This window comes from Tachysurus vachellii, chromosome 7 (assembly GCF_030014155.1).
Source record: "Tachysurus vachellii isolate PV-2020 chromosome 7, HZAU_Pvac_v1, whole genome shotgun sequence".
Classification (NCBI taxonomy): domain Eukaryota; kingdom Metazoa; phylum Chordata; class Actinopteri; order Siluriformes; family Bagridae; genus Tachysurus; species Tachysurus vachellii.
In genome coordinates, this window is record NC_083466.1 from 13,766,340 (window position 1) to 13,781,323 (window position 14,984).

At 40.2% G+C, this 14,984-nt stretch overlaps 1 protein-coding gene across 3 annotated transcripts in view; it reads right to left on the reverse strand.

Annotated features, from left to right (window-relative positions):
* Window positions 1-14,984, reverse strand: part of zanl (zonadhesin, like) — a 139,708-nt gene that overhangs the window by 95,479 nt on the left and 29,245 nt on the right. For 2 of the 3 annotated variants that reach the window (XM_060874457.1, XM_060874456.1), the window contains exons 80-115: window positions 14,749-14,951; window positions 14,405-14,546; window positions 14,128-14,283; window positions 13,853-14,046; window positions 13,621-13,762; window positions 13,219-13,463; window positions 12,959-13,107; window positions 12,528-12,656; window positions 12,270-12,408; window positions 12,031-12,172; window positions 11,654-11,850; window positions 11,424-11,562; window positions 11,174-11,290; window positions 10,825-10,949; window positions 10,493-10,638; window positions 10,025-10,168; window positions 9,758-9,865; window positions 7,818-7,987; window positions 7,483-7,685; window positions 7,146-7,287; window positions 6,796-7,052; window positions 6,504-6,681; window positions 6,252-6,360; window positions 4,466-4,560; window positions 4,176-4,352; window positions 3,743-3,945; window positions 3,349-3,493; window positions 2,713-2,954; window positions 2,384-2,548; window positions 2,071-2,198; window positions 1,671-1,942; window positions 1,283-1,491; window positions 928-1,072; window positions 561-808; window positions 347-476; window positions 64-259 (exon numbers count right to left, since the gene is read on the reverse strand). In XM_060874457.1, coding sequence (XP_060730440.1) covers window positions 64-259; window positions 347-476; window positions 561-808; window positions 928-1,072; window positions 1,283-1,491; window positions 1,671-1,942; window positions 2,071-2,198; window positions 2,384-2,548; window positions 2,713-2,954; window positions 3,349-3,493; window positions 3,743-3,945; window positions 4,176-4,352; window positions 4,466-4,560; window positions 6,252-6,360; window positions 6,504-6,681; window positions 6,796-7,052; window positions 7,146-7,287; window positions 7,483-7,685; window positions 7,818-7,987; window positions 9,758-9,865; window positions 10,025-10,168; window positions 10,493-10,638; window positions 10,825-10,949; window positions 11,174-11,290; window positions 11,424-11,562; window positions 11,654-11,850; window positions 12,031-12,172; window positions 12,270-12,408; window positions 12,528-12,656; window positions 12,959-13,107; window positions 13,219-13,463; window positions 13,621-13,762; window positions 13,853-14,046; window positions 14,128-14,283; window positions 14,405-14,546; window positions 14,749-14,951 — 6,031 coding nt within the window. The remainder of the gene's footprint in view (window positions 1-63; window positions 260-346; window positions 477-560; window positions 809-927; window positions 1,073-1,282; window positions 1,492-1,670; window positions 1,943-2,070; window positions 2,199-2,383; window positions 2,549-2,712; window positions 2,955-3,348; window positions 3,494-3,742; window positions 3,946-4,175; window positions 4,353-4,465; window positions 4,561-6,251; window positions 6,361-6,503; window positions 6,682-6,795; window positions 7,053-7,145; window positions 7,288-7,482; window positions 7,686-7,817; window positions 7,988-9,757; window positions 9,866-10,024; window positions 10,169-10,492; window positions 10,639-10,824; window positions 10,950-11,173; window positions 11,291-11,423; window positions 11,563-11,653; window positions 11,851-12,030; window positions 12,173-12,269; window positions 12,409-12,527; window positions 12,657-12,958; window positions 13,108-13,218; window positions 13,464-13,620; window positions 13,763-13,852; window positions 14,047-14,127; window positions 14,284-14,404; window positions 14,547-14,748; window positions 14,952-14,984) is intronic. The other variant, XM_060874458.1, reaches the window with a different exon arrangement.

Here is a 14,984-nt window from a genome sequence, read left to right on the forward strand (position 1 = left end):
AGGTAAGAACTGATCATATGATAATGGTGTAACTAAGGCCCAATTTAAAAGTGCTTCACTCACTTATGCAAACGGATGAGCCGGGGCAGGTCTGAAGCATCCTCTCCTTGCTTGTCACTCACTCTCCAGCTATCTCCAAACTCATTTAGGTTGCGGGTGATGCTGCCATCAGGCTTCACATACTCATTATTAGCGCGACCGTCATAGTTTCCACAAAGGCCGAGCACATGCGTCTTGTAGGTGCTCGGCAAAATCACCTCTGTTCAGGAGGAAAGGGGTTGTATATTGTATGTGCAAATGACAAGGCTAAAATATAAATATGTACATATGGTGTCTTTATTCTCACCTCCTTGCATGTTGCCATCAAAGCGCACGGTGAGTCCAAAGTCAGTTGTCAGCTGTAGGTAGCGGGAGTTCAAGGAGATCTTGATACCCTGGTTAGGACTCAATGGAGGGGACACTCGCTCACCATTAACCTGTGGGAGGGATCAACACACCACAGACATGAACATGTGTAATTTTACTGCACAAATTAACACAAATTATGCATAAGATCTTACCAGCAGCCCCTTCTTTTGGAGCATACGAACACTGACACCATACACTTCCACATAAACCTCCAGCAGGTAGGAGACACGGCTGATGCCACCTCTTCGGGCGTTCTTACCCTTTACGGTAAGGGGCGTGAGGAAGCTGGGTAGATTATGATCTTTGGTTAACACATACGTATACGGGCCCTGGTAGTGGTGGTTGAATTTGTCAAAGGTGCGGTAGTGTGGATCCCCAGAAATGATGCACTTATCAAAACCTATAAGTGTAAAATTAAAAAAAAAATCTCAGAAGTGTCACATGCATGTATGTTATAAGTATAGCAAAAGAGAACAGGCCTTATTAAGAAATTATTAGTTATTATTTCCTAGGACTCACTCTCAGGTTTGCAGTAGCGTTCACCGTTATTGTTCAAGGCACAAACAGAACTGGAACTGCACTGAAAGTCCTTGCAGCTCAGTACTCCTCCCTGACTGCATGTGCACTTCTGGTCACAATGTTCTGTCAGCCACGAATCCCCAACCTGTAACACACAGCAGGAACACTGACCACAGTGGTTTTCTCTGCACCATAAATGCATGCAGTTTGTGTGAGGTACAAAAATTTTGAGCCTCCCAATGAAACCTAATTATATGCATGAATAGCATGTAAATACTCCTCCAGACATGTCACCAATTTTAAAGCTCAATCAAATTTTAACTTTTATATGGATTAAAGGTGACTTTCAACTTACATCATGATATTCTCCTTTGCTGTCCACACATCCACAGTTGGACAATTTTACACACTTTCCATCACTCAGCACAAAGCCTGCATTACACTGGCAGCCTTCCACGCAGCTATTTGGTGGCAGGGGGCAGAAAATGGGAAAAAGGTCTGCACAGGTAGGAGGGCATGGTGGTGTGCAGTCTGAATAGTGGCTGTTTGGGGGGCATGGAAGAGCTGTATAGAGGACAGGACAGGGCAGCTACTGTTATACATCTGAGGCATTATACATTTGAGGTGTTAACATTTGTAACATCATTAGCTGACTTTACAAAGCATTAACAACATGACATTACAACATGCAGTATTAAAGCTGCTTCATTTCTCTTCATTTGAGTAGCTTGAGGATCACTCACGACAGAAGGTGGTGTTCCTCCAGCTGATGGTGACACCGGCACTCTGACAGGCCTGGGCATATGCAGCCACATTATCGCACAGTGTTGACTCCATGCCATCATACTCGCACATGTCATAGATGCAGTTCTCTATGAAGGGCTTAGGAGGGATTAGAGAGTGGCAAGGTTTAAACTTGTCTGACATGATAATGCTTGTACACTGATTGCGGATAACTTCCTCTTCTGTGTCTGTGCAGTTTGGGTGGACATCGGGGCGTGTGTCTGGCTGGCATCTACGGTAGAAAATGAGTGAGTGAGAGTGAGTGAGTATTAATTATAACTGAAATCGTAGATCTAGTTAGGAATATTTACTGTATATAAACTATGGAAGAAGTATGTCAGGAGTATATTAGGTGCTCACCCGGGATCGCTGTCTCCCTCTGCCTTCCAGCTATTGCCCAACTCTATGACATCTTTAGCTGGCTGGCCATTTGGCATCAAGTCATCATCAGTGAAATTACCATTGTAGTTACCACACATGCCACATACCTACCAACAGTGTAGAAGAGAGGAAAAAAGGTGAACCACAGAGAAATTGGAATAATTCTTGACTACAAATGACTGAAATAGTCCATTTATACATTGTGTTATATCTGTGGTGGAATACTGCCTAAGATTCTACAGGGCAACTAAAAGCTACTGAGCAGTTGACCCTTGCCAGCATGTTTTCTGACCTTGTTGAAGTAGTCTCCAGGTACAGTAATCTCCACATGGTGAATGCCATCAAACTGGACAATGAGGCCAAAGTCCGTGGATAGAACGCTGTTGACTCCACTAGTGAACACTCTGGCCTTAGCTAAAGCAATGTCCATAGGGGTACGTATTTTTTGGCCATCCAGCTATAGAGGGCAAAACCAGAAGTCTATATGATCAAATCTTTTTTATCTATATAGGTGTATTATATTCTCTAAGATACCACATTATATACATGCCTATATGACAAAAACATTTTATGCCATTTCTTTACTTGCTCATCTACACCCTCTGTTTTTCAAACCCTTACCAACACTCTCTTGCTCTTGCTTAGTGTGATGTTGGCTCCTGGAAGGTGGATAGTGACAGAACGAATGTATGAGGCTTCAGGCTGGCCACGCTCTTCATTTTTGGCCACAATGGTAAATGGAGTCACCATGGAGCTGTTGCAAACTTCCACCAAAGTATAGGTACATGTGCCCATGTAGGTATGCATGATACCATCAAAGGTGTAGTAATGAGGATCACCAGCAATGTGGCAAATACCCACTCCTGTGCACACAGTTATATAGAGAGTTTAGAAATTCCTTCCATAGTGGATTGATGCTTTCTTAGCACAAGGTTATTTTGTGTATCTTAATGAAGGAATCGTTATTTTCAAATAATGTGCTCTAATGCTATAACATTGTTGTATACATCAATAAATTATAATATGTACATCTAAGGCTGAATGATTAACTGATGTATGAAGAAATAAGTTTAAATTATGGTTGTCAGCTTGTTGTTACCCTATATAACTTGAACAGTGAATAGTGATTTGCAGTTTAACGTTTAACGTCAAGAATTAGTATGTTAGATGTAGTGAAAAGATGACCTTGTACTAGGATGTGACTTGTGTGAATACTTCTGTACTTTTGTACTATGACTGGATTGGAGAAGCGCATACCTGTATCCACACAGCCCAGCTGGCCTTCGTGGACTTTACACTCCTGTGCAGGGCTACACTTCCATGCTTCACATGTCACATTGTTCAAAGGATAACACATGCAGCGTTCAGAGCAGTCATCCTTAGTAAACCAGCTTTCGCCCACCTGAATAAAGCACACATGCCAACATTGACATCTTTTTTAATATAAAAAACATGATTGATGTAACTATTAGAATTGTACAATAAACAACAAAACAGGTCATAAGCAAGAGGCAATCACTAATGGTATCACAGATAGGGTTGGGTTCATTTTCAACACTTTCTGTAACACTTTTCACATAATCCCAGTTCACACTCCTTTAAATCCAAGTTTTCAAATTCCAAGTTTTCAAATTCATTAACTGTTACATACCGGTCTGTAGTTGCTGTTCTTATCAGTACATCCACACTGACTGAAGGGCACACACTTGACTCCGCTCAATATCAATCCTTCATTGCAAACACATCCTTCTACACATGGCTGTGTGCATGTGCTGGCTGAACCAGGATCCTGACAGCTGGGGGGGCATGCAGTAGCACAGTGCTCATAGTGACTGCCAACAGGACATTTCATGGCTGAAGGACATTGAGAAACAAGCATACTGATTAAGGGTTGCAAAACAGTTTGATTTGCAGAAAGATATATAAAGGATTGAAGAAGCAAGAAGGAAGATAGTGACAGCTAAATGATATACAGTACAGGAACAAAAGTTAAAAAACAGACCTGCATTTACCTCAATGATAACCAGAAACAACATTTGCTAATAAAAATAATCCACACCTCATGCCCATGAACAAACACTTACGACAGAAAGTATTGTTCCTCCAGTCAACTGGCACACCAGCTTGGGCACAGAGGTCAGCATAGCTCTCAATAGCCTGGCAGAGGGCCACAGTAGCTCCACCTGTGCCACACTGGTCAAACACGCAGTTCTCAAAGTATGGGTTAGGTGGCACAACTTTATGGCATGCTTTGAAGATTCCTGATTGGCAGAAGCAGAATAGCACTTAGGCAAAGCCAGATGGCACACAGTCTGTGAAGCAAATTAAGCTCTGTGAAGTTCTGCCTGATTGAGTGGTGTATATGAGTTCTAACCATCAGGATCAGTGATCATTCCACAGCTGGTTGGTTTCTTAGCTTCACTCTCAATATCTTTATTACATTCAATATCTCCACCATCATGAATACAACTGTAAGTCAGAATAATAAAGAAACAGAAAGATCATTTCAAATAAATAAAATAAGAATATTCAATAGCCATCAGTTAGGTCATATACAACTGAAAATGGAACGGAACAAACATATTTTACACGTTTTCTCTTGGGAATTACGTCATGAATCCTGCATTCCAAGGGTTTCTTCTGTAATCATTTGGCTTGTACCAACATGTACAGTGAGGGGAAAAATAATTTGAGCCTCTGCTGATTTTGTATGTTAACCCACTGACAAAGAAATGATCAGTCTATAATTTTAATAGTAGGTTTATTTTAACAGTGAGAAATAGGACAACTACAAAAAGAATCCAGAAAAGCACATTTCAAAAAAGTTATAAATTGATTTGGATTTTAATGAGTGAAATAAGTATTTGACCCCTTTTCAAAACATGACTTAGTACTTGGGGCAAAACCCTTGTTGGCAATCACAGAGGTCAGACATTTCTTGTCATTGGCCACCATATTTGCACACATCTTAGGAGGGATTTTGTCCCACTCCTTTGCAGATCCTTTCCAAGTAATTAAGGTTTTGATCCTGATGTTTGGCAACTCAAACCTTCAGCATCCTCCACAGATTTTTGATGGGATTAAGATCTGGAGACTGGCTAGGCCACTCACAACCTTAATGTGCTTCTTCTTGATCCACTCCTATGTTGCCTTGGGCATGTGTATTGGATCATGCTGAAATACCCATACTTATTTTCAATGCACTGTCTGAGGGAAGGAAGTTCTCACCCAAGATTTGATGGTAAATGGCCTCGTCCATTGTTCTTTTAATGTGGTGAAGTTGTTCTGTCCCCTTAGCAGAAAAACACCCCAAAGCATAATGTTTCCACCCCCGTTTCTGAAGGTGGGGAGGGTGTTTTTGGGGTCATAGGCAGCATTCCTTCTCCTCTAAATACGGCAAGTTGAACTGATGCCAAGAGCTTAAATTTAGTCTCATCTTATCACAAAAATTTCACCCAGTTCTATTCTGAGTCATTCAGATGTTCACTGGCAGACTTCAGACAGGCCTGAAGTCAAGATCCTCCCTGTAGTTCTGGGCTAATTCCTCACCGTAGTCATAATCATTGAAACTCCACGAGGTGAGATCTAGCATGGGGCCCCAGACAGAAGGAGATTGACAGTTATTTTGTGTTTCTTCCTTTTGGAAATAATCGCACCAACTGTTGTCACCTTCTCACCAAGCTGTTTGGCGATGGTCTTGTAGCCCATTCCAGCCTTGTGTAGGTCTACAATCTTGTCCCTAATATCAATGGACAGCTCTTTGGTCTTGGCCATGATGGAGAGTTTGGAATCTGATTGATTGATTGCTTCTGTGGACAGGTGTCTTTTATACAGTTAAAGAGCGGAGATTAGGAACACTCCCTTTAAGAGAATTTACCTGTATTAAAGACACCTGGGAGTCAAAAAACTTTCGGATCGATAGGGGATTTTATCTTATTTTTTTAATCTTATTTTACTCATTAAAATGCAAATCTATTTATAATAGATTTAAATCTGGATTTTTTTTTTTGTTGTTTTTCTGTCTCTCACTGTTAAAATAAACCTACCAAATCAAAACGTACAATATAAGCTGGGGATCAAATGAAACCTTAGCTGACTGAACACTAATCATCATGTGATTTCCTTTACTAGATTATATAGTTAAGAGCACTATCACTCACTCTGGTCTATCATCTGGCACCTGCCAGCTCTCTCCAAGCTCATTAGTGTTGCTTGTAGGCTTGCCATCTGACATAATGTTGTCGTCTGTTGGGTTGTCGTTGTAATTTCCTTTGAGATTGAAGTCAAAATGCAAATATTAATAACTAGATAATTTTAGGCAACTTTTTGACATAAAACATATCAGTCATAACATAGACTATTGACTATATATCTCTAAAAAATATATTAATGGATTGATCATTCAGCCTTACCACACATTCCACACAACAAGCCTTTGTAAGAGGAGGGAAGACTGACATCGGCATGGTGATTGCCATCAAAGCGAACACGCAGGCCAAAGTTTGTCTCCAGCACCACAAACTTTCCGCTTAGGAAGATCTTTACATCATTTGGCATAGTGATGGGCACAGTCACCCGAACTCCATTTACCTGTAATAGCAAAGGTAATGTTGTTTTATTACTGGTTGCCAAATAGATATTCTATACTAAATTTTATATACATATAACTCCAATTTAATATAAAGTCTGTGCAATGCCTCTCACCTGGACTTTATGGCCTTTGTCCAAGATAATCTTAATTCCATACACATTGATAATGACTGATTTCACATAAGACACTTTCTTGTTATTGCTCCTATGTTCATTTTGAGTGTCAACAGTAAAGTAGGGTAACCCTGAGGTTTCATTACAGGGCTTGGTAAGGGTATATGAGCAGGAGCCCATGAAATGATGGACCCTTTTATCAAAGGAGGTGTAGTGGGGGTCCCCAGACACAGAGCAGATTCCTGGACCTGTAGGATCTGAAAAAAAAAGCAGAGAGAAACTGATTACTGATTACACTGTCTGATGTGTTCACCAACTACACAGAGAATGTCATACAGGATTTGTTTTACCCTTTGGTTTACAGATGTACTCTCCATCTAGCAGTTGGCAGGTCTCTGTAGGTAAACAACTTGTGCTGTAACACTGAATGATTCTTCCACTGAGACACACACACTGATGTTCACAGCCTTCCAGATACCAACTCTCATTTACCTTGTACAATGAAGCAAAACACATTCTGGTTACTTGGATACTGGTCAATTAATCAATCTAAAAATATATATGTATAATGTCTATCTATCTATCTATGAATATTCAGATATATATTATATTTGAATGTCTGTTTTATGTTTTTCTATGTATATGTGTGTGTGAGTCTTATGTGAAACAGGGTGGTAGGAGCCTCACAGGGTGGTAGGAGCCTTCAGGATCCACACAGCCACAGTCTTTTAGAGGGACACACTTCTTGTCGCTCAGGACAAAGCCAGGATCACACTTGCATCCTTCAACACACTTCTCTCCACAGCCAGGTGGGCCGCTCACACCCACACATGTCTCTGGACATGAACTCACACACATAGAGTAGTGGCTGTTAGGCGGACAAACCAGAGCTGTGAAAAAAAGAGGAAAGATTATGGCAAAAGAAAGGAAAACATTGAAAACTGTAACATATTTGTTTTTCTTGTCTTTAGTATATATGTGTGTAATTGTATTTCTGAAAACTACTGTATGGTGAGACTCACGGCAGAAGTCTGGCTGCCTCCACTGATGCACTGGAGCTCCTGCACCGAGACAGGCATCAGTATAAGCCTGTAGCTGGTCACACAGAGTCTGCAGCAGCCCATCATAGCGGCACATATCAAACACACAGCTCTGGAAGAATGGCAGAGGGTCCACCACCTTTATACAATCCCTATGTTTGTAAAGGGAATAGAAAGAATAGGAATGAGAGAGAGAGTGAGAGATACAGAACAAACAAGAAAACATAATATTAGAACAGAAGTCTCAATATCATGTACAATTCCAGTTAGCAATATCATGTCCCATGTTTTGTCTCAGTAGCTTGTCCCTGACCAGCATTGCATTGATTGGGTTATTTATTTCTGTCTATATTTATATTACCCATTTCCAGAGGTGGGTAGTAACGAGTTACATTTACTCCGTTACATTTACTTGAGTAAATTTTTGAAAAAATTATACTTCTAGGAGTAGTTTTAAATCACTATACTTTTTACTTTTACTTGAGTAGATTTGTGAAGAAGAAACTGTACTCTTACTCCGCTACATTAGGCTACAATGAGCTCGTTACTTTTCTTTTTACCTCTTTGGTATTCTACGCATCAATTTTAATGTTTTATTTTGACAGATAGAGAAACTTCCGCTAAGGCTCTAACGTAGTTGTGCAGTCTCGTCACGTTAACATACTCAATCTCAGCGGCGGGACGCGTTAGTTAGTAACACAACAGTTTTGTCGAGTTCAGCTGTTTCGAGTTTTTTTTATGTGCTCAACTTTACTCAGCGCCGCAAGAGCCGACAAACAGATGACATCAGACGTGTCGTTTCTTGCAGCGCCGAACACACATTTAAAGGGATAGTTCACTTAAAATGAAAATTCTGTCATCATTTACTCACTCATGTTGTTACAAACCTGTATAAATTTCTTTGTTCTGATGAACATGAAGGAAGATATTTTGAGAAACAAAAACAGCTTTGCAACCAGAAGCTTTAGCTTACCTGAAACTAAGGAAAGTACTAGAGGCTTCCTGAAATTAATTAAAGGAGTAGAGATGTATTTCATTATTATTGCCCTTTCATCAAGGCATCAAATGTGCAACAATCACAACACAAAAGAAATGAAATGTGTGTGTGTGTGTGTGTGTGTGTGTGTGTGTGTGTTTCCTTCTGTTGTTCTGTCACTGGAGACACACACACAGTTTATGAGAATTTATGGGCTGCCTCGTTCTAGTTCTGCCTGGTAAAAAAGTATAAAGGTTTGGAAATTTGTGTTAATTGTGCATATTTATTTTTTAGTTATTATTATTTTATTTATTAAGTACTTGAATATACCTGAATTATTTTAATTTAAACTATTTTGTAATTAATTAATTTTAATTTATTTTATTGATTGGATGAGCCATAATTTGCCTAAAGATTATTTTGTATTTTTGTCTGTCTGATTGTTGTCTTGTGTTAAAAAATAAATCAGACGTTACTCAACAGTTACTCAGTACTTGAGTAGTTTTTTCACCAAGTACTTTTTTACTCTTATTCAAGTAATTATTTTGATGTCTACTTTTTACTTTTACTTGAGTCATATTATTCTGAAGTAACAGTACTTTTACTTGAGTACAATTTTTGGCTACTCTACCCACCTCTGCCCATTTCTATCTCATTAGCATTATACATTTAAACACATATGATGTGGTTTTATTGTTGTGTGTTCTTGTTTGCTTTATAAATCTCATGGCTTGATGACCTATTCTGGTTTTATCTGTGTTATTTTGTAATTGTGTTCTTTTTAATGTACACACTTGCACCCTGTTGTTTATAGATTATCTTAACTAAAGCTGAGCTGCTTGGGATAACAGCAGATCAATAGGGAATGCCTCGTGGTATGTCTCCAGCCATTTTACTTGACTGATTCGTAAATCTTTTGAAATCTACTGGTGTGATTTTAGCTCACCTGAATGGTCCTGCAGTGTCAGTGATTTTTCCACATTTCTCTGGTTTAGACACTTCAGCCTCAAAACTTGGGTCACACGGTGGGTCAGGTGTGACATCAGGCTTGCACCTACAAACACATTATGAATGCCTTTTATATTCTAGTGCTCAAGTTGTCCAGTAAAGATCAATTGTACATTGTGTTTGTCATTTAAAACATTTTTGCTCCGAATAAGCAAAAGTTCTGACAGAGAAATCAAACCCAAAAACTGAAACATGATGGACTAACGTTTCATCTTCATCTTTATCAGTTTGCCAGCTGTTGCCGAACTGATCTGAGCTGCCAGCCAGGGAACCGTCTGGCTTAGTAAAATCGTTGTTGGGGTTTCCATTGTAGTCTCCACACAAACCACACATCTGATCATAGTAAGTACTGAGAAAGAGACAGAGACAGGGAGAGAGAGAGAGAGAGAGAGAGAGAGAGAGAGAGAATATTATGAAACCAAGAAAATTATCAATAACTGGGACATTGTTCTACTACAATTTGATTTGTCCCGTCTCTCTTTTCAAAAAGAAGAGCTTAGTATACCATAAATAAATGATGTAGCTTTTTCCCAATTTTATAATCTAGGGAAATAAATATTATTTGCCTTTTTCAATATTTTTGCAATATCTCATATATTTTTAATTATTTAGGGTTTTTAAAAGTAAACTCTGTTTTTATTCAAGACTCGAAATCTCATTGGTGAAGCAGTACCTGGGCACAGTGATCTTAGCGTAGTGGTTGCCATCCCAGCTCACCTCCAGCCCAAAAGGAGTGCTGAGGATAACATACTGCCCAGCTGATGTTAAAGTGATTAGAGGAGAGGGAGAGTGGGGTAGAGCTACTTTACGACCGTTCACCTGCAGTGGCGTGAAAGATTTGGAGAGAAACAGAGAGAGAAAAGAGAGGATTTAAGGGATCTTAATGCAAAACGCATTATAAAAGAACAAGGTGAGGGGGTTAATAATGTCCTGTTTTAAACAATTTTTTAACATTGCAGGAATTAAAAAAGACAACAGCAAAAAAGAAGCTATTTTAAGACTGACCAGAGTGGTTCTGCTCTTCATCATTGTTACAGTGATACCGCTGACAGTCACATACAACTTCTTGAGATAGGATACACCAGTGATCCCTCTCTCTTCATTTTTTCCCTCCACAGAGAACCAGGGACCTGTAAAACACACAATTAGTACACTAACCCCTGACCTTTACAACTATACAAGAAATAGAATACAAGAAAGAAAAAACGTTTTCTATGATTTTATGGATGATTTTGAATAAACTGCAAAGGTCTAACTGACTTTAATGGACATAAATGTGTACACATGCAGTTTGTTTGCAATGTTTGTGTAATGTTTACAAAGTCTGCATTTCAGATGGAATAAAACAACTCACCAGTGTTGTTTCTGCAGCTGCGGGCCAGGGTGTAAGTGCAGGTGCCCATGAAGGTGTAGAATTTACCATCAAAGGTGTTGTAATGGGGATCACCAGATATAATGCAGTCCTGTGAGTCTAGATGGGAATAGAACATAGATGGCTTCACACATGCTCTTAAAGGAAAGTCATTTACACAAAAGATCATCAATGTCCTAGGATACAGACAAAAAAAAATGATTTTAAATAAATGCTGTAAAAAAGTACTAACCAACTGGGTAGCATCCTATTTCCCCTCCCTGCACACCACACTGCTGCATGGGAGGGCATTCAGCGGCACTGCAGTTGACGAATGGAGAATCACATTTGCACAGCAGCTCACAGTCCTTAGTGTAGAACGTGTCTCCTGGCTAACATACAGGGACAGAAGGCACAATAGTTCAGAGAACTCATACAATGAACTCATTAGCTGGCCTGGCAATGAAATACTGACTCGCTCACCTGGTAATATTGTCCACTATACATGCAGCCGCATGTGCCTTCCTTCACACACTTGTCACCACTGAGTACATATCCAGAGTCACACTCACACCCCTCAGAACAGGGACCAGTACACTGGCTGGGTGGAGGAGGGTTACAGGAGGGCTGGCATGGAGACACGCAGGGTTTGTAGTGGCTGTTGGGTGGGCATATAAGAGCTAAAGAAAAACACAAAATGTTATTCCGGTATTCCAACTGGTTTTAAAAATCATGTTACAGGATATGCTGCATGCGTACACTTCTAATTAAATAACAATATAAAAAAGTAGTTCAAAAACCAGTAAACAAAAGTGACCAAAGTGCACCGAGAGTGAATTTCAGACTTCTTTAACACTCACGGCAGAAGGTACTGTTCCTCCATGGTCCGATGTTGACACCACGGTCCTGACACTCGTTTACATAAGCTTCAATCGCTTCACACAATGCGGAGTGAGGGCCACCCAACGCGCACAGGTCAAACACACAGTTTTGGAAGAAGCTCTACACAAAAACACACAATTAAAACGATATGACTTAAACTTATGTGAATAAAACAGTCTTCTGCTCAGCTGTAAATGGTCTGGTCTAAGTAACCTACGTTAGGATTGACTTTTGGATGACAAACGGCAAACGGGCCTTTGCTGTCCAATATGATTCCGCAATAAGCGGGACTCTCATAAAGGTCCTTTTCTGTGTCTGTGCAGCTTGGGTTTGGGTCAACTGGGGTTTTGTTGCAGCTGAAATGTAAAAGAAAATAAGTTTTACTGATCTTTCATTATACAGACAATGGAGGTAGTAAAGAATATCCAATCCCTCTGTATATAGACATATACACAATACAAAACCAATGGCTCACTCTGGGTCTGTGTTCCAGCTGTTGCCAAACTCAGTTGGACTGTTGACCAGTTCACCAGTGGGGGTACGGAAGTCATCATTAATGTTGCCATTGTAGTCTCCACACAGGCCACAAAGCTTGTCCTTATAGCTGCACAAACAAAAGCACAATATATTAGAATTACAGCAATAACGTACCCTTCAATTTAAATTTAGGTCTGATCTATATTCCCATTGTCAGTAAAAAAAAAAAAAAAAAAAAAATGACACTCTTCAAATGCGATATTTCTTTTGCAGAGAAAAAGTTGTTGAATTAATTCATTTAAAATATTTGCAGAAAGAAAAAGCTAGTTTTGGTCGCGAGTGGATTTCCGTCAGGGAAACATGTGGGCATGCCAGCTGTAGACTGTATTAAGAGGACATTAATCAATATCAATGTAACACAACACTCACTCTTTGATAACTTTGATGTCCACGTAGTGGTTTCCATCGTAGCGAACTGTCACACCAAAGTTCATGGACACTGTGTAGAGTGTCCCCTGTTTGAAAATGTCCACTCCAGCAACAGGGCTCAGTGGTATGTTTACTTTGGTTCCGTTCACCTGAGAACGGTTAGAGAAGACTGTCATAAATGACTTTCTTAGAACATTACTGCAAAATGCAGAATTTGACTTCCTTTATTTTCTACAGTGATCCTTTCTCTGCTTCCTCACCTGCACATCTCCTCGTTTCAGGATGGACACCTTCACTCCCAGGACATGGACATGGACAGCACTCACATAACTGATCGTGGGAATGTTGTAGCGATTCTCATTATCGACATAGACAGCGAAGTAAGGTACGTCTGTGCTGTTACATGGCTCCGACATTAAGTAAGTGCAGTTGCCCATGAAGTCATAGTATTTCTTATCAAAGGTGGTGTAGTGTGGGTCACCTGAGGCGATACAAGTCGAGGTGTCTGTATATAGAAAAGATAAGCAAGGGTTAAAAATCCAAATTACAAACGACTGAAAAAAGAACTAAACTTCATGAAGTAGCTTTTGCTGATCTTTCATCATTATTACATCCAACAAAGCTTATATGTCAGTCACATCATGGCAAGTTTTACACAGCACCTTTAGGGTAGCAGCCATGGATTCCTCCCACTTCCCGACATTCTTCTGTGGGGTCACAACTGTTGTCCACACAGTTCAATGTATAATTGCCTGCACAGCGACACAGTTGGGAGCAGCCATTCCCAAAGACAATCTCTCCCGGCTGCAAAAAAAAAGTCCCACTTACACAATGAACAGTGCTGCTTCTCTGCTAAATGTAGATTTGACATTAACTACTGTGTATGTTATATACCTCGTAGTAATTATTGTCTTCATCCAGACATCCACAAGTCTCAATGCGAACACAGCGTTTTCCCCGAAACACAAAACCAGGTTTGCAGAAGCAGCCACTGATACAGGAGCCAGTGCAGTTGGTAGAGGGTTCTTGACAGCTAGGAATGCAAGGTGGACCACACTCTATGTACTCAGCATCGGGAGGACACTTCACTATTAATGGACGGGAGAAGTGGTTAGAACAGGATTGTACTGATGGGTATACTGTAGAGAGAAAAATCCAATCCTTATTACCTGGTGGTGGTGTTGGTGGTGAAGGAGAAGTTGGTTTTGTAGTTGTAGGTTTAGGCGTGGATGTCTGTGGGGTCGACGGCTGAGGTGTAGTGGGTTTTGTGGTTGTTGGTTTTGGTGTGGATGGCTGTGGGGTTGGAGGTTTTGTTGTTTGTCCATCTATACATGCAAAATGTCAGAAGGAAAAACATCATAGAGGTTACATAATATTTGTACTGCAGTTGGCTTAATATTAGTATTAGTAAAACATCAACGAATGTGCTGTAGTAATTTCTTTTACCATTAGGTTTACAGATGTACTCTCCATCCAGCAGTTGACAGGTCTCTGTAGGTAAACAACTGGTATTGTAGCATAGAATGGTTCTTCCACTTAGACACACACATTTGTGTTCACAGCCTTCCAGATACCAGCTCTCATTCACCTAGAGCATGTACAAAGACACTAGTGAGTCAAGTAGCCAGCTGGAGTACCGTTTGAAATATTATGATTACATAACACAGTTCAATTTATCTTTATTCGACTCATGTGTAATTTCTACTCTCTCTCTCTCTCTCTCTCTCTCTCTCTCTCTCTCTCTCTCTCTCTCTCTGTGTGTGTGTGTGTGAGTCTTATGTGAAACTCACAGGGTGGTAGGAGCCTTCAGGATCCACACAGCCACAGTCTTTTAGAGGGACACACTTGTTGTCGCTCAGGACAAAGCCAGGATCACACTTGCATCCTTCAACACACTTCTCTCCACAGCCAGGTGGGCCGATCACACCAACACATGTCTCTGGACATGAACTCACACACATAGAGTAGTGGCTGTTAGGCGGACAAACCAGAGCTGTAAAAAAAAGAGGAAAAATTATGGCAAAAG